Source organism: Pezoporus occidentalis, unplaced genomic scaffold (genome assembly GCF_034315485.1).
Source record: "Pezoporus occidentalis ecotype Australia unplaced genomic scaffold, CSIRO_AGI_Poc_V1 ctg33, whole genome shotgun sequence".
Classification (NCBI taxonomy): Eukaryota; Metazoa; Chordata; class Aves; order Psittaciformes; family Psittacidae; genus Pezoporus; species Pezoporus occidentalis.
The window spans coordinates 798472-817160 of NW_026915268.1; the positions used below are offsets into that span (position 1 = coordinate 798472).

The 18689-nt window shown below is 38.3% G+C and overlaps 1 protein-coding gene across 1 annotated transcript in view; it reads left to right on the forward strand.

The window, feature by feature from the left end:
- Positions 1-247: 247 nt before the first annotated feature.
- The window catches only part of LOC134168982 (rap1 GTPase-GDP dissociation stimulator 1-like), a 34271-nt gene continuing 15829 nt past the window's right edge, over positions 248-18689 (forward strand). The window contains 7 exon segments of the mRNA XM_062629155.1: positions 248-331; positions 334-388; positions 14756-14866; positions 15719-15841; positions 16000-16125; positions 17870-17998; positions 18449-18574. Of these exon segments, the coding sequence (XP_062485139.1) occupies positions 248-331; positions 334-388; positions 14756-14866; positions 15719-15841; positions 16000-16125; positions 17870-17998; positions 18449-18574 (754 nt within the window).

Here is an 18689-nt window from a genome sequence, read left to right on the forward strand (position 1 = left end):
CTGTCTTGGAAATCTGACCCTTACAATTCAATAGTCACACTTCTGAATGACAGTAGAGAAAAATTCAATATAAATTATTTTGAACATCTGAAAGGTTCTCTCCCAGCATGATAATTACTCTGTTTCCATTTCCGTTAATGACATCTAAGAACTGGAAACACAAGCAGCAGCAGAGGATTAAGTAATTACGGGGTATTAGATGCATTTGAAAAGCAGGGTCACAGAAAAAGGAGAAAAGAGAGCGAGCATGCTGTGGGGTGCTCATCAGCTTGAAAGCTATAAAATATCTCCCCTTATTCACAGCTAGCTAGGTGGAAAGGACAAAGGCACACAGTACAGATCAATTATTCTTTACTGTCCCCATTCTGGAGAGCTACAGCTTTTATGGGTAAGTAAAGCTCCTGTTAACTATAGATAGATATGATCTCTAATATGCAATTAATTTTCTCTCATATAAGAATTGAAAATGTCTGTGATAGAAATAGAAAACTAATTTAGTATCATTTAAATATGGAAGTGTAGTTCTATGATAAATGCAGTACTATAGGTTACCTGAAATTCTTGTGTGTCCTATTTCAAACAATACTTAAAGTCAGATGAAAATTAAGGTTTGTTTAAATAACATTAGCAAATTAAGAACAGCAATGAAAAATGAATTTAAAACCTTGGAAAATTATAAATTCTTATGAACTTCAGTATTTTGAAGGGAACTAAAATTCATCGTTCTCTATTGACAGTACAACATGCATCAAAACAAAGCTGCTCACACATGCCTCTGCACACTTATTTCACTTTGTCAAGTGCTACTGAAAAGACTAGAACTTCATTTAAGTGGTGTGGCCTTTGAATGTGTGTCTCTGACTCAATTCTTATCCTGCGTAAAACTGGGGCATAGGCCCTTAGCTTCCGTTAGCTTAGCACTCGGTCCCTATGAAAAGGATGACGTTCATACTGGATTTAAAATACTCCTCTGAGAATTCAATTTCTATTATCCTCCACATCATTCAAAGGTACCAGGTAACTGGATCAAAGAGTTCAGCCTTCCACCTTCATTCACATGATGGTAATTTATTCCACAATTAGACTTCATGACATCAGGGGAACTAATCTTAGCATTACTCAACGTGTTTAAAGGTGAAACAGTCTGTCTCTGAGTATGACAACTGAGCAGCCATTTAATTATCTTCTTAGTCAATTAAATAATTGCCCAGGTGAATTTAAACATCTCAGTAGTTCTGGGACACTGATAACAAAGCAGGTCAAAATTTAATTTATTTTTTTTTTAAAGATTGTTAGTGACCTTGTGATGCAGTGAGAAAGATGGACACAATGTAGATGGGCTAAACCAGTACTACACAGGTATTGCTTCTGGCTAAACCAGCTCCATCTGTAGAGGATTATTTCTGTAGGCCTGACTTCCTATGGAGATTCAGATGGAGATAACTGAATGTGGTAGATTGTTTCTCCTCCTAATCCTACATCATTTGTGTGTACCTGTCCTACTTTCCTGTTCAGAAAGCTTACTCTTTTGCAGTATTGGCTGACTGGTGCTCCAAGGTTTTGATTCCCATTTTTGGTAGTGCTTTTTAAAGCATGCATTTGTTCACACAGCACTGTTTCTGCTCCCCAAGTATGAAAATTGACAGGAGAAGACAAAGTGACAGAAAAAAAACCATACACTTCTAAAGTACAGATTTTTCAAACTTACCTTTTCAAAAGAAGCACTTATTCATGCAGAACGATGTAAGAATTCAGGCAATGTTTAGATGTAAGCTGTGTTACTTTCGTTACAACTAAAAATATTAAAAGCCAGCCTGGACAAAATTACAAATTCCTGTGTGTGGTTCTCAGCATTCCCCAGCATCTTGCCATTTGCTTCAACAGCTTTATACCCTTAATACACCAATACAATAGTGAAATCCCACAGCTGCTGCTTTTAATTCAAGCTTTTTTTTTTCCTTATAGATTTTTAAAGCATTGTGTCAGATGTACTTACATAAAATGGAGTCAACAAAGCTTGTTGCTTTCCAGAAACTAATGGAAATCCAGTCACTTGTTCTGTAGAATTAGAATCTAGACTGCACCAAAGTCAATAAAGCTATCCTAACCTGTATGGGCTGAAGAAGGGGAGACAAAGTCCAAATAAGCATGTTTTTGAGCAAGCTCCTCAAAGTCTCTCAGCCTCATTTCAGCTAGAAGTGCTTTGGACTTGAGGAAGCACAGTTGCTGAAGGCCCATACCCAGCAGGATTTCAACTATCTGTGTTTCCATCTTTCTTTACTTCTAAACACTTGTTTGCATCACAAGGTCACCAACAATCTTTAAAAAAACAAAACAAAACAAAACCCACCCCCCCCCACCCCCCCAAAATAAAAATCACAAAACTGACCAACCAAAACCCCACAAACCAAACAACAACAAAAAATACAGAAAATACAGAGTGACAGTATATCGCATATTCCTATATATAGTCTGGTATGGGGATTCTGCTAGGGTCCTTTGTAGACTGGAGCGTTAAATTACTGTCCCGTTTCGTGTAAAAATACTGGGGGATAGATGCTGCTCAGCTTTACTGAAAGACCTCTAGAAACATCTTCAAAGGCATCAGTTCCAGAAAGAAAAAGAGAAATTTAAGAGAAATTACCCCTACAAATGCTACAAATTAGATAATAATTTACTTAGACAGTAAAAAATACCAGAAATAAGTATTTGGAAACAGCACTGTTCAACCCATTTTTTAAAAACATCTAGCACCCCAAAACTATTTAACCAAAAACATTTTATCATTAACTTATCTGTACAAGAAAAGTAGAACAATAGAAGAAAACTAGCTACAAAGTACTTAAACCAAAGTGCACAAGCTCATCAGAGCAAAATAATCTTATGACGTACTTACAGATACGACCTTCTCAGCTTTATTAAATGTTTCCTTTTTTCCTTTCTACAAATCCACTTCCATACACTTTGATATGCATTTTGGTATTTAAAAACTGACTTAGGTAATTCTTAATGATCATAAGTGTTTCTTACAGATAAATGAAAGAACCTGCAAAGACTTTTGAACCTGATAGTTCCAGGCACTCTCAAGAAAGCTTTTATAGCATTATGCAAACATAAGTTTGTGCGTGAAAATCGTATTACAGCACTCAGCCCAGGAAAAGATATTCAAGATAGTAGCTAATCATGTTATCTAGGTAGCTGGATGGTCACACTCAAAGAGTTATGGTCAACTGCTCAATGTCCAAGTGGAGACCAGTGACAAGTGGTGTTCTTCAGGTGTTGGTACTGCGACCAGTGCTGCTTAACATCTTTGCTGGCAACACAGACAGCAGGATTGAGTCCTCAGCAAGTTTGCCAATGACACCAAGCTGTGTGGTGTGGCTGACATGCTGGAGGGAAGGGATGCCATCCAGAGGGACAATGACACACTTAAGAGGTGGGCCTGTGTGAACCTCATGAAGTTCAAGAAGGTGAAGTGGTCCTGCACTTGGATCAGACAACCCCAAGCACAGCTACAGGTTGAGTGGAGACTGGATTGAGAGCAGTTCTGAGAAATACTTGGGGTTGTTGGTTGATGAGAAGCTCAACATGACCTGGCAATGTATGCTTGCAGCCCAGAAAGCTAACTGGGCTGCATCAAAGAAGTAGGAGGTAGGTGACTCTCCCTCCCTACTCTGCTCTCATGAGACCCCACCTGGAGTACTGTGTTCAGCTTGGGGGACCCCAACACAAGAAGGATGTGGACCTGGTGGAGAAAGTGCAGAGGAGGGCCACAAAGGGTCAGAAGGCTGCAGCAGGTTTCCCGTAGAGGCAGGCTGAGAGAGTTGGGCTTGCTCAGCATGCAGAAGAGAAGGCTCTGGGAAGAACTTAGAGCAGCCTTCCAGTGCCTAGATGGGGCCTACAAGAAAGCTGGATAGGGAGTTTTTACAAGGGCATGTAGGGATAGGACAAAGGGGAATGGCTTTAAACTAGAAGAAGGTGGATTTAGATTAGATGTGTTACCTGAAGATACAGGGAAGAAATTCTTTATTGTGAGGGTGGTGAAGCACTGTAACAGAGAAGCTGTGGATGCCCCATCCCTGGAAGCGTCCAAGGCCAGGCTGGATGGGGCTTTGAACAACTTTGTCTATTGGAACGTGTCCCTGCCCAAGGCAAGGTGTTGGAACCAGATGATCTTTAAGGTTCCTTCCAACCCAAACATTCTATGATTCTATGATTGTGCTGGAGCTGTTTTAAACATGAACTGTGTCTAAAATGCTTTACAACTGAATGTGTGCCAACTGTTTTCTTAAATTAATTTCATTAATACAACCAGGATTTTCTCAAGATGTCAATCTGTATAAGCTTGCCTCCTTTCAAACAGAGGGCGATTATACCACAGTACTGTTATATCAAACAGTACTGTTTGATATCATCACACTGGCAGCAGAGAACAGCTACTGGGAAATCTCAGAAGCAAGTCCTCTGCAAAACCCAGGCTGCATTCCAGTCCTCCCTGTGTGTCACTTCTTCAATACCCAGGCAACGCCAACTTGTGCAGCAGAGCTCAAACCTATTCATACAGCACAGGTAATGCAAGGTTAACATAATTAAAATAAAACAAACAAACATAGTCAAACTGAATTTTCAAAACTGTTCAAACTGACACTTGTGCCTTTCAACATACCTTTAAAATCTGATCCTTCTTATTCCACTCGGAACAAACACAAAAGTAACACTTTGTAGGTATTGATAAATTGATGTACTAATAAGCAGATTCTACTGAGCAACTCAAGTTTTGAAGCAGAGTTCTAAATACAGGTCATACATTGCAACAATTACATACATTACTTGCATTAAGCACTGACATCTTCTATGGCCAAAAATTTTAAAATGTGTGTCAGACCTCAAAATATTTTTTTCAGTATGAGGTCTCTTGTATCACATAAAAATAGGCAAACATCCCCCACACTAATTAGAAAAAACATATTCCTAGTATGTCCATTATGCAATCAACTTTGAGACTATCTTCCAAGAATCTTCTCATCCCTATGAAGCTGCAAAACAGGTCAAGCTGGATTGACACTGTAATACCGACCACTACAAAAGCTTCACACAGTGCCCACAGAAAATGCATTTACACAAGTTCCCACTAGTCTGTTTTATTCCAGAAAATTCTGAGATTAGTACACAACCTCAGTAATTGCAGTGATCATGTGACACAATCATCTTCCTCAATAGGGCAGGGTCAAGAGCCCCCACTCTCAACAGCTTTTTCCAGATCTTGGGTTGAGTCATACAAGCAATTAGCAAGGTCAAGATAGGGGCAGGTGGAGGATGAATTTAGACAAAAGCTCTGTCCTTTTGAGAATTACAGAAATACATATTTTATTTCATTTTATTTTTTTAGCATTATACGAGGGAAGCAAAGGAGTAAGAAATGTTCTTTCAAATCTGGTAACACAGCTTTGTATTACAGCCTTTGAAATCTACATGATGCACCTACCTCACAATATTCATCACACACAACTGGAACAGACAAGCGCTCAGGCCTATGAGCTTTTCACAGACAACAATTATTAAACCCTCGAAGTTCACGAGTTTTAGTTTGGACTGTGGGACCTTTGTGTTGTGCCTATTTAGATGGAGTCCATGCACAAAAGACCAATAGTTGTGTTTGCTTAATTATTTGTTATCTGTCCACATAGCTTCCATGCTACTGGGTACCCTGGTTAGACCTCCTTGCTCCATCAGCCATGCCACATAACTGGGTTTCCCAGTGTAGCTAGTCTTGTTCTCTAAATGATGATGCTCTCTTCACTGCAGACACACATTTTGGCTTCAGTTGTGCATCACCATGCTCCATACATATACACCAATCAAAACATCTACAGCCAACCAGATGGCTTTGCAACAAGGTGCCGTGGAGAACCAGATAACATGCACTGCCATGATCAGGAATGAGACTTTTCTGCTTCACTGTAGAGGCAGCAGACAGCTGAGGGCAAAGATAGCACCTCTTCCTAGCTATCCAGCCCACCATTCTGCACTCTGCCTCCAACACCTGCCTGTCAACAGCTTTTCTTCTGATACTACATTCTGGGGTCTGGACATCACCAGCTTATTGTCACTCTTTATAGTCTTTAACTCCACCTACACTCCCCCAACAGACTGTTTAGCAGGGATAGTTGAGGACTGGGTTGATGCTTTGATATCAGCACAAAGGCTTATTCTTTCACATCTGTTCTTTCAGTTGGCTGAAAAAACCCTTGCAGGAGTTGTCAGCCAAAGGAAATTAGTGTTTTCTCTGCTATGGAGTCTAATTGGTTTTTCGTCCACTGACAGCTCTTCAAGCTAAATTTAGGGAGCCAGGGAAATGAATACTGAATACTGTTTGGCTGAGACTACAGCTTACTTCTCATACACACATAATGCCCAAAGGGAAGGGTTCCTTTAATTCACTTTGTGCTGCAAAAGTACAGAATGTGAGCAAATAGTAAGCACATCATACAAAAGATAACCTACTTCAGATGTATATTAACTGTGTGATCAAAGGTACCTTTAGAGACCAACATCACTCATAAAAAATTCAGAACACTAGATCTCCAGTGAGCAAGACAGAGGGATTTCATTCATTTCCATAAATGAAGTCAGCCAATTTATACCCAGCTGTCACAATTTGTCTGATTACTTACCTGCTCATATTGTTGTAGTCAGCATGTAGCTTTGCCAGCTCAGACAATTTACTCCTATTTCACAATACTTGGTGAAATCAACACCTCCTAGAACTGAACAACTATGGAAGCTGAACTTTGACTTAAACAGCAACTTTCCTGACCTCTTGTCTACAAAGAAAAACCTGAATATGACCTAAACATAAACTGTTGTTCATGGAGAAAGTCATTTTTACATGCATTACTCACTGGTTTTGAGCATAGTACACTCGTTGTTATTTCCCCAAGTCTGACTTGTAAACCTGAAAGCTGGTGTTCCCCTTACCTTGCATAAGGAATTAGATCATCTGGGAGCTCAAGCTTAGCATTAGCCTATGAAGCTGGCATCTGTCAAACAGACCTATTCCATAAGCACCAAGTGTAACAGGAATTACCAGGCATGTAAAAAAGTGCATACTTGTACACAAGTTCATAACACTGATTCCTTTACATTAAAGTGAATTTTATTCCTATTGTCCAGCTCTCAAAAGATTAGTAAGTTTAGCAGAATACGATTAAGCAGCTTTTCATGCTATGGGTCATCTCTTCAGCACATATGCTCTCCCTGACTGAACTCTGCTGGCTTTCTTCTGACTTATCTCAATGACCTGTTTTAGGTTATCCTAGGATAATCATATTTTTCCTCTCATCTGTTTTTACTCGGGGTTCTACAGCCAGTTTTCTTCTTGACTCTACAGGGTACAACATCAGCCACAGGCCAGTGGGATCTGCTTTGTACCCCAGCTTTCCTCACGTACAATCTTTCTTGTATTCCTTCCTTGGTAAAATTAAATTATCCAAGAATAAATTTCCCAGAAAACAAAAGTTCCTTTCTCCCTCCCAATGAATCTCCATTTCACACTCAATTGCCATTTTTCTCACCAGTGATAACACATCAATTTGTGTTACCACAAGAAATACCACTATCACCTTTTACAAGGGCCTCTTCCTCTGAGCTTGAATTTACCAGTTTTCTGCAAAATATCATCTTTTAATCATGTGACGCATAGCCAAGTCCTTTACTATCAAGAAAGAAAAAAGTCTTTGTCCATGTACTTACAGCTTTGTACTTCAGTCACTGCACTGTGGAACTCTTAAGCTTCAACCATGTAATTCCCACCAAATAATGCAACATCTCTACATTTCCTTTAACTACTTACATTTTCAAGTTCTTCACTCATGTTTTGCTCACGTTAAAACTATGCACAGGTTCTCAAAGGAGAGGGGAATGAATGCCACACGTGTCACCACATCAAAGAAAGAACATTTGTGGCTGTCCTGGCTGATCTATGACAATTAAGAGAATTTTAGACATTGATTATAGGAAGTTTTCTTAAATCCTTATGATTAATAGAAAACATTAATGTAAGTACTAGCCAGTCAGGCTTAAATTCCTGTTTTCATCGCCCTTTCAACTTGCAGCTCAGGCTAAAAAATAAATCTCTTTCAAAACCCACTGCATTCTCATGCTCTTTGAACAGTAAAATGCTGAAAAGTGCATCCTACAGTATCATATGCACTAAAAATGCTCAAAAGAGTTCAGGATGGGCCAATGCAAAGTAGAAAGGCTGCAAAACAATGGGCAAAGGCTAGTTTTTGTGAACAACACAGCAGCCTTTCTTCTATTTTTCAGTTCTTGGCAACAGGTGTTTTTAAAACATGCACAGAAACTGTACATATTTGGCCATTAACATTGAAAGTATTTACTAATAGTCTAGTCCAGGAGAAGAGAATAATGGGGAAAATATATTACATTGAGAGTGGTAATGAGGGATTTCAATTCCTAGAGAATGACATGGGTCCAAGGATAACCCATGCTAGCCATCCATTCCTCCTTCTTACCTTCTCGAAGAGAGTGCCCAAGGGGTGCTGTGGCAGGAAAGATACAAAGGCTATATATGCCAACATGATCGTTAACTACAGGACTTCTCAGGTTGAAGTAACTTTCACGCAGAAAAAGCATAATTATATCTCTGTCACCCTTAGGATATTGGTTTTAAATTCTCTGTCCAGCTCCCTTTTAATCTAATGATTTTTCTCCTACATCTCATCACCCTTGAGTGCAAAGACAAAGACACAAAACATTTTTCAATATGGCTTAAAGTGGCTTTTCATGGAGACATAGATAATAGCTTATCTGATTTATAGGACAATTTTCTTGCCATGGGTTTGAAAGTTTGAAGAGATGGAAGATCTGTTCCTCCAATAATTTACTTCATGCACCAAGATAAGATAGTTCTATCGGAAAGAATATAAGTCAGCCTAGTCCCAAAACAGTTGCATGTCTTTGTAAAGATGAAACATAATAATTCACCAGTAGAGAAATTAAAAAATACCTTTCCTCAAACTGAATGGCACCTTTCTCCTCCCTTCCCTGATAGGGCCACCAAAGTCCAAAGAAGCAGCTTTTGCTTCCCTGGTTACAGCACAATTACTACAATCATATAGCTACACCATTCAGTCAGCAGGAATATGAGTATTTGACCTTTATTTGCTCTTAACACATGTACACTTTTCAGCCCTTCTAGATTTCTCCATCTACAATTTACACCTTCGTGTTTCACTATGAAGTAAATATAAGATCACATTCCTAGATGAGGAGATGTGGAGCTTTGCTTCTACTACTATACTAATTCTACTTTGCATGCATGCACATTTGTTACCATAGGTTTACATGGGAGGTGCCACAGACCAGGATTTATTTTTCTTATTTCATGGAAATACATAAAAAAAAATACTGTGAGAAACAGAGGTTTAAAGCTACATGATTTTGCAGGCAGCCACATGAATATGAATGTGTTTGACTGAGCCTTTTGTTCCCTGCTTTGGCAATACAATACATTTTCAGAAAATCAGAACCAAGAGAAAGCCTTTATCTAAACATTACATAATAGTGATTATCCAATGACTTCAACAAGAGAAAACAAGAAAGAGCTTTCTCCCTCAATACAAAATTACTTTGTGGAACTCATCACCACTTTATGTCCCACAAGCTAAACTACAAACAAGTTCGAAATACATATTTTCATGAATTTAAGTGCAGTTAAACAAGATGAAACTTCCAGCAAAGAAAATCCCCAAGGAGCCGATTACTGAAAGTTGAGAAAGTGTTCCAGGGAAAGGATACCTACTGTCTTCTGTTGCTATTCTTTAGTCACCTGTTACCAGAGACATAACACTAAGTTAAATGGACCTCTATTGTAAACAAGAACCATATTTTTATGCTCTGGAAAAACATATTATTTTCCAGCTTTAATAATAATAATAAAGTCCTTCTTATACAACTTCTAAAATATACTAAAGGTAAATGGCAGAAGAACAAACTTAGTATGTGAAATTACTGAAGGAAGAGGCAGCAGTAGACATGCAATACTAGGCATTCAACTGGACTACACTGTTTCAAGCCCTCAAACAAATTGAACCATACTGAGTTCAAACTGCTCAGATTCCAAAATGTGGCATTTGCTATTGCAAGATAGGGTCTGTATTTGCTCTAGAGAAAACACACATGCGAAAGGGCATGAAATGAGGAGCAGCCCCCCCCCCCCCCCCCCCCCCAACAAACCCAACAACAAACAAAACAAAACAAACAAAAAAAAACCAAAACCACAAAAAACCAACCAACCAAACAAAAAAAACAAAAACCAACGAAACCTAACACCAAAAACCCCCAAACAAGTTAGGGCATTGCTGTTTTAGGTGCCGCATAAGCAGTCACTGAAGAACAAAGACGTGTGGAATTCCTTCTTTCTCACTCAGTGAGGATTTCATAGGTCAAAACTTGCACTACGAATTGATGCAGAAATGGTACAAGGGATCCAAAGAGCTCATACCTTATGGCTCTTTCCTCACTGAAAAAAAACAGATGAAGTCTCGAAGTGTGGCATGTTTTCTGCTTTATAGTTTCTGCTTTCATTAGGAAGATTAAAAACCAACTCCCACAGCAAAAGTCTGTTTCCTGTGCCTCTGAGTAGCTTAAGCACAGATTTATGTGCAAACTAATAACCTAGCCCCTCAGCTCAGGAAGAAGCTTTTTGTACTTCAATCTCCAGAGATTTCTAAATTCAGAGCCTTCAGGTAATCAGTGAGAAAGTAAAATTAAAGCTTTCTAGACCAGAGCCTGAGTACATTTTCCCTGCTTCTACCGTGAATTACTAAAGCTCAACATACTGTTCAACAATATTCTGATGAAAATGCTGATTCAAGAGAACAAAAAAGTGTTCCTCAAAAACATGTTTATCCAGCTAAAACTGTCCCTCAGAAGCCAGGTGGGCAGGCACTTCCCGCTGCCTGACCAGCTGGCTAGCCTAGCTGGCTCCTTTCCAGCTCACCTACTGGCCAGCCAGGCAGCAGGCCAGGCAGGACCCCAGGGGGAAAAGAACCACATTTGCAAAAGAAGTGAAACAAATTGTTCTGTTTTGCCAGAAGTTCCACCATGTCAACATTCTGTTCGAGCATGGGAGGAAACAAAATGTCAACCACCTAGAATTTTCCACAAAACAGAAATATCCTTTTCTGGCCTTTTTTATTTCCAGACTTTTGGAACTACGTATGCCTCTCAATCTTTATATGCATTATTGCCTCTCCAAGAAAAATAACTGTTATACAGTGTCTGCTTCAATTCCACTTCAGAAGCATGGACTTAGAGACAATTAGAGTATTGAGGAATCAGCCCCATGTTGGTTAAATTAATCAGGTTTTTATAAATCACATATAACATGATAAAATTCTGAGTAAAAAGATTCAATATTTTAAGACTGTTAAATACCACCTCTTCTGCAAGGCTTATAAAAATAGCTCTTCAGCCAAATACTCGGTCAATTCTGCTGCTTATAGTACTAATTTCACAACATTACAGACTGTAACCAGAGCGTATTTTACAAGGACTTTGTCATCGCGCATATGGTGTTATTCTACTGATCTGTTCCTTGGAGAAACAATAAAACATCTGAATTTCTAATTACCACTATACCCACCTAATGAGTGACCAGTAATACAGCCAGTTCCCTGCTATTTGTAAAACAGCTTCAGAGATCTGGTCACCTTTTCACCTTTGTATGTATCCTAACTCTATCAGAAATGTATATGCAAATACTGCTATTGCTCTAATCAGAGGATATAGAGTAAAAGCACTTAAATGCATCACTTCATGCCAACACATTTGGGGTCTTGATAAAGATGAAGTCAGAGTTCAGTAGCTAATTCATTCTCACAGACTTCTATTGCTCTATTAGCAGTTGTAGCCTTCTGCCCACTCCCTCCAGATCCAGTTTAAGATTAAAGCTGATTCAACTGTCAGGTTGCTCAGGTGATTTTTTTATTTCTATTGGTAAGAGAACTGTATTCTGCATATACTTCATTCATATGAAAGCATTCATACACCAAACTGTGACAGGAAAAATACACAGAAATGGAAACCAGTGATTAATGTTAATTTTTTTAATTGGGTCAAATAAAATCATCCTTGCTGTACATCTATCCCTGTTTAATAGAAAAAAAAGAGGCAACAAATCCAAAGTAATCTATTAAAGAAAGAAAAACAACCAAATGCTGATCTCCCATGAATTTTATGCCTGTGTTGCCTTTAGCACATGATTTTCAGAAGGCTACAAAAAGACAAGCACATAGCTACTTTCAACTGCAAAACCTTTCCAAGAGACATCAATACATGCAAGCCTGGGTTTCTTACTCAGAATAAAAAGTATCGAAGTTTCTCCATATAGATTTTTAACCTGATGAATCAAGCCGTTTTTCTTCAGATAGCATTTCTTTTAAAACCAGTATTGTCACTGCTCTTAACTGCTTTTAATTTTTTAAGTCAAAGAATTATCTTTATATAAGTAAAAGTTGTTTCTGTCCTACTTCCCCAATGTTTAAATCATCATCTCTTCAAAAGAGCTCAAGACACTTCAGGCTCCTCTGAAGTAAATTCCTGTAAGCACAAACTCATGGATTCTAATTTAAAAAAATAAATAAAACCCCCACTGAATTAAACATTAACTAATGGACACACTAAAGAAAGAGAAAATGGTGAATCCCTCAAACAACAAAAATAAATTATTTACAAGTCCTTTGCTGAAGAATTTCTAAGCCAAGACTTGTAACACGTCTTTTTCAATGAAATAGTTTGTGAAACAGAAGTGCTATTTTACTACAGTTTTGGTAACACCTTACATTATATTCTACTATAACTTAACTACTTCAGCCATCAGTTTTCCATCATTATTTCCCATATTCATTTCAATCACTGCAGCTTTTTTTTGTTTTCAGGAAACAGATGGAGGAACTTTCAGACTGAAAGGCCAACAGATTTAGAACAAATCAATAAAATAAATGGCAGCCAATTGTCAGGACTGGATGTTACTCCCCAGAGTTTATAAGGAATTAAAAATATGAATCATCAAATCACACTAATTGTGACACGCAGAATGCCACTTGAATCAAAAGAAGGATTAACAGGGTGGAAAGCAGTAAGAGTGGCATGACTTTACAAAAAACAGTTACAAAGAATGCAGGAAACTGACATATGGAAATCTGATATCTGCATAGGCAAATTGTAAGATTGGAATAAAGCACAGAAGCAATAAAAATGGAGAGAGTCTACATGACTTCTGTGGAGCCAAGTAATGCTCAACCCCTCTCTTTAACCATATATTTAAGGAGCTGGCATGAAGGTGAATAAAGGAGATATTGTTAACAATGCATTTTGATTTCTACAAACCATTCAATAAGGTTTGCCACCTAAGCTATCTTGTGATACGAGAGAAGGTTATCTGATAAAGACTGAAGGGCAGAATAAAGACTGCTTTCACAACACAGAGGCATAATCATTAGAGGTTACTTTTGCCAGAACCTACGCATTTAATATAAGTTATCTAGACATAGAAGAATGGTAAAGAGATTTTTGATTATTTGGAGTACTCAAATTTAAAACTGTCTGAAGAGATTGGCAGAAAAATCTTATCAGCCTGCACAACTTGGGATAGAGACACATCACATTCAGTGTCTGTAAATGCAGAACATATATGAGGAAATGATGGCCTATGTATGAATAATGGCGGGGTCTAAATGAGCTCCATCTGCCCAGAAAAGACTGAGTAATTTTGAATAGCTGCACAAAACACATTCTTAAATAGACAAAGGATTAAAAGAGTAGAAAACAAAGCATTCCAATCTCTGTCTTAAAACCAGTCCACCTGTACCTTTAAGAGACTTTCAAATTTTAGCTCCTTACCTGCAAAAAGATTGAAGCAAGTTATGAAAGCTTCTGCAGAGAAAATATTAGATGAATTAGCAGAAGAATTATAAGGGAGAGATATGCTAAAAATCCATCTAATCACGACAAGCATGGGAAGGAATGATTCTATACTATTTGTCCTTTCTCTTGCTACAGAACCTCAAAGGCAATTAGTTTTGAGCTTTTTGGCAGCTATTTTAAAGCTAAGTATTTTACTTAGCTTTAAAATCTTACTCTTACAACAGTGAAACTGTGGAGCTTGATGGCATAGTGTGCTGTGGAGATAAAGTATGAATTAAATAAGTAATTATATTTATGGAATAAAAGTCCATCTAAATGCATTAAATACACAGATATAAATACTAGATATGTTTCTAAGTATGTTAATGCATCTCTTTCACTCTTGCATTCTTTCAGTGCCTGCTGCTGGTCACTACCAGAATAGATATATAGCTAGTTGAACTGCAAATACCATCTTTATAATAAAGAAGTATTTAGAAATGGCAGGCTTAATTTCGGTTTTCCAATTATTCCTCTTTCCGTGTCACCTCAAACTGCCAGTTACCATATGCTAATTTCTTTTTCCAGATAGAATTTATCTCTGCAAGTTTATGCCTGCACAAGAGCTGTGTGCTGTCTGAGAAGTGGACCAAGCTTTTGACCCCATGCGCTTGGATTAAATTAGTTATTTAATGAGCATATTTAGATCTGGACCCTTCAGGAGATGATCTTATGGGCAGCCATTGTCACTAAAAAGAAACACCATAAAGAGCTCAAAATATTTTCCATAATAGCTCACCACAGTTTTCTATCCCATTCTGTTTAGAAACCCTGAGTCAACACCTGGAGTACCTTGAGCTCTGTGGAGATGACACAGAAGCTGAAGATCAGATCCTTGAAAGTCTGAATGGGATTCTCCTGGCTCTTACTGAAGATAGCTAAGTATCACTCCACACTGCTATTTAACCATCTGTACAATTCAAAAGCATTCACTGAATGTTTTTGTCTGTTGTGATAATCTGTATTGCAAGAAGTGATTGCTGCTACAATTACAGCTGTCCTGAGCCTATTTTGTTGTTTTCCTTTCTCTTTGTATACTTGCAAATCTACCTGTGACCACAAAAAAGCTACTGGCCACTAAAACACCTGAAGCTGCAGACAAATTCTAAATTTAATATATTCTATTTACTACGAACTCCTAGAATTAAACTGGGGTGACCCTATCAAATCAGGAATTTCAAAAGTAGCTCCCAGACTCCTTATACGGAAGTCTTTAAGGTCTCTGCCCATTCTCCTGAAATAACACAGGCCTACAACTACCTGAAACTCCTGGCAGATGGTGATTTACTACCCTAAGAACAATAAGCCATACCTTTGATGAAAAAAACCTAAACGAATTGACTGTTCTAATTACTAGTCTAATAAAAGATGTTGTGCTTACCTACAAAATTTATTTCTAAGATATACCTCAGGAATAGAATCTTAATCCCCGACTTCCCATGCATTATGCAAGCATCCTTTTATAGTCAAAGACGATGAAACTGCTTTCCTCTTTGCTTTGCCACCTGTGCTTCAATTCTGAGTGAAGCAGAATCATCAGCTGGAACTACACTTGCTGCAATTCAAGCACATGACTGATCTCATACATTTAGACTGAGACAGCCTTTAAGTGCCTTGCTAAATCAGAACCTTGGATCCCACGGATACTGTCTATGAAGGTATAGGAAACGAACATGCAAATAAACCAGTTACAAACCTACTGCAGGTATTAACACTCTTATCATTACAGAGCAAAGATCCTTCAGCCTACTCGGAGAGAGTGGGATCTTTTTAACTTTGGCAAAAATCCTGAAGGGCAACCCACGATGTGCAGTGAAAGCAGCCCAGGTGCTTTCAGAGATAGCCAAGAATGGTATGTTGTACTAAAGTCTTACTACAAGGTGTATTACAGCACATTAGCTGTACATTTCCACTCTTGAGTTTTGTTACATAGCTATTGGTCTTGCAATTGCAACTATTTTTATTTCAAGACGGCAAAAAACCACAAGTCCCTCTCCCTTACCTATACAGAGGAAATGAAGAAACCATGTATTGAAGCAGATTTGGTTCCAACTTTGATACCTTTGCTGGAAAGTACAGACCAAGAAATGTTGCTTCATGCTGGGAGGGCTATTGGCCGCATCTGTTATGATAATCGTAAGTACTGACTTGAGAGAATCCCATTTTCCCTAGCTGTAAGGCATTAATTTATAAGGTATTGTAACCTGCAGTTCATAATAATTTGGAAACCTGAGCACAGAATGTACTTCAGCCTCCAGTTAGATATACAATTCACACAGCTTACAGACACCAGTCTGAATACATCTCAAATACCTCCAAAACTCTGGGTTTCCCCTATACTTCTGACTTCAAGGTGACGTATTCTTTGTCAGAACTCCTCTGCAACAACAAAAGTAGCAGAGACTCATATATCTTAATTTTGCAGAACGGCTTTGGGCCCAGATCCTGAATGGCTTTGCCTTCTTCCAAAGTAGTAACAACAGCTATAAAGCAAAGCACTTGTTTAAAAAATGTGCCAGAAAAAACATACCCTAAATAGAGATATTTATTGATGGTATTCTCCAAGATCTTTGTGCTCCAGATTTTCCATGAAGCCAGTACACTAGTGTGCTGGTCTCATGAATGAAACCGTTTTCACCTACTAGCCCAAACAGTTTTAAGAGTTTTTCTTCTACCTTTAATTCCCAGAATGACCAAAAGTATGTATCGTATACTGGAGGTAATATGGAAATTTTCACCCCCAGTACCTTCTATCCATTTCCCTCTGCCTTTAACATACCTTCTCTTATCTTTCTAGTGTGGACCTGCATAGTTTTATCTAGAAAGCTATAGGTTTCTTTTCCTGGTCTGTTTCTATGAAATCCAAGCATGATAGGTATCTGGCATAGATTCTACTAACCCTCTGCAAATTAACATGTATTTGCCAAGGAATGACAGTAAAAAAACCTCCCCATATGATTACATGTAAGGCTCTTGCAACTAGTATACACCAGCATTACTACAGCATATGGCCATACGATTAACATACTTTACTTCTGTCAGAACACAGGCCCAGCACAGATTTGACGACTACAAAAAGAAAGAAAACAGTTATCAGTGTTTTCCTCAGCAACACAAATTAACACCTGCTTAGAAACTTACTCAGCCTACAAAAAATCCAAAGAGAATTTGAACTCAAGCACTCCCAAGATTCCCTGAATGCTGGGAAACCAGCATTTAAATCACTAGAAGAGGATGATTCCCTAAGATTAAAGTAGTCTGCCTTTCAGTAGTATAATAGCTCAAATATTGGTAAAGTGTCCTGTTTTTTATAAAACATTTTTTAAAGAAAAATAAACAAAACCCATTATTCTAACATGAAAATATAGACATTTGCTATAGGAGTCAGAACATTGTTGATTCCTGAAAAGTTGTCACCAGGCTATGCTTTATCTTGGGTTTCCAGTCCTTTCCTTCTCCCTGCCCTTTAGAACAAAAGAAGCTATAAAATAATAATGCTGAGATTCCCATTCCCTGAGAGAAATAAGCCAACTGTGCCTCACTTAATTTTCAGACACACACCAAGAGATATAGTCCATCAAAACTCGCTTTAGAAGCTGCACTAGTAGTAGAGATGCTCATGTAATTGTCTTTACATACCTTTTACAGTGGCTTAATTCCTCTAGTCAAAGTAGAACCAGGAGGTCTAGCAACACTCTGTCCTGAACCTTCATTTCTCATACACATGCATTAGCATGAACACCCAGCACAAAAGCTGCACAAATTCTGACAGTGTGAGAATGTACCAGAATATCCTGCTGCAAAGCATCTCAGTTGGTCCCTTTTTACCAATTTAATTGGTCCCTATTTAATCACCTGTAACTTCTATTCTTATTACCAGGGGAACTTCAGGAAGAGCTGGTGAAGGCTGGAGTAATCACACCACTAGTCCGAGTATTAACCGATTATGCAGAGAGTGAACCACTTGTCCATGTTGATCTACTGGCCTTATGCAATCTTGCAGACCTTGGTAAGTAAAGTTTTTTTTCTATCTTGGAGCAAAATATGATCTTCATACTGTCACTGCCTTTCCTTGTAAATGCAGAATTCCCACAGGTTTGGGAGCTGTTTTGGGGGATTTTGTGGGGTATTTTTATTGGGTTTGGTTTTTGGGGGTATTTGGGATGGGAGTGGTGGTTTGTGGTTTTTGTTCAGGGTTTTGGTTTTTAAATACTACTGATACCTAATCAGGTACTGGCCACAGTTACCTGTATTGGAGAATTAACTACTCTTTCCTGGAGTACTAGCAATTGCTGATACACATTAAAAACAATTCAGAACTAATGGGCAGCTTTTGACCCACAAATAAGTACAGAGGGCATAATTTCATGTGGCAAATTGACAGATTATAAGGAGATATACTCTTAACATTTAATCAGATAAAGAAGCATTCAAAGTCCTGACTTTATCATATACACAGATACAGCCAAGGAAGCTCTAAGCAAGACAAAGGTTGCTGAACAGCTGGTAAAACAACTGAGAAGAGCAGAGAACCATGAGAGGTTAGAGATTATCTTTGAGGTCCTGCAAGCACTTGCAGAAAATGGTAAGTCTCTTTTCATCTTAGGAGAGTGAGGAGAGAAGGATACTAGCACTTAAACTCTGGGTTCTCAGTTTGCCATGAGATCCTACTAATGGAACCAGCAACTTCTTCAGTGAAA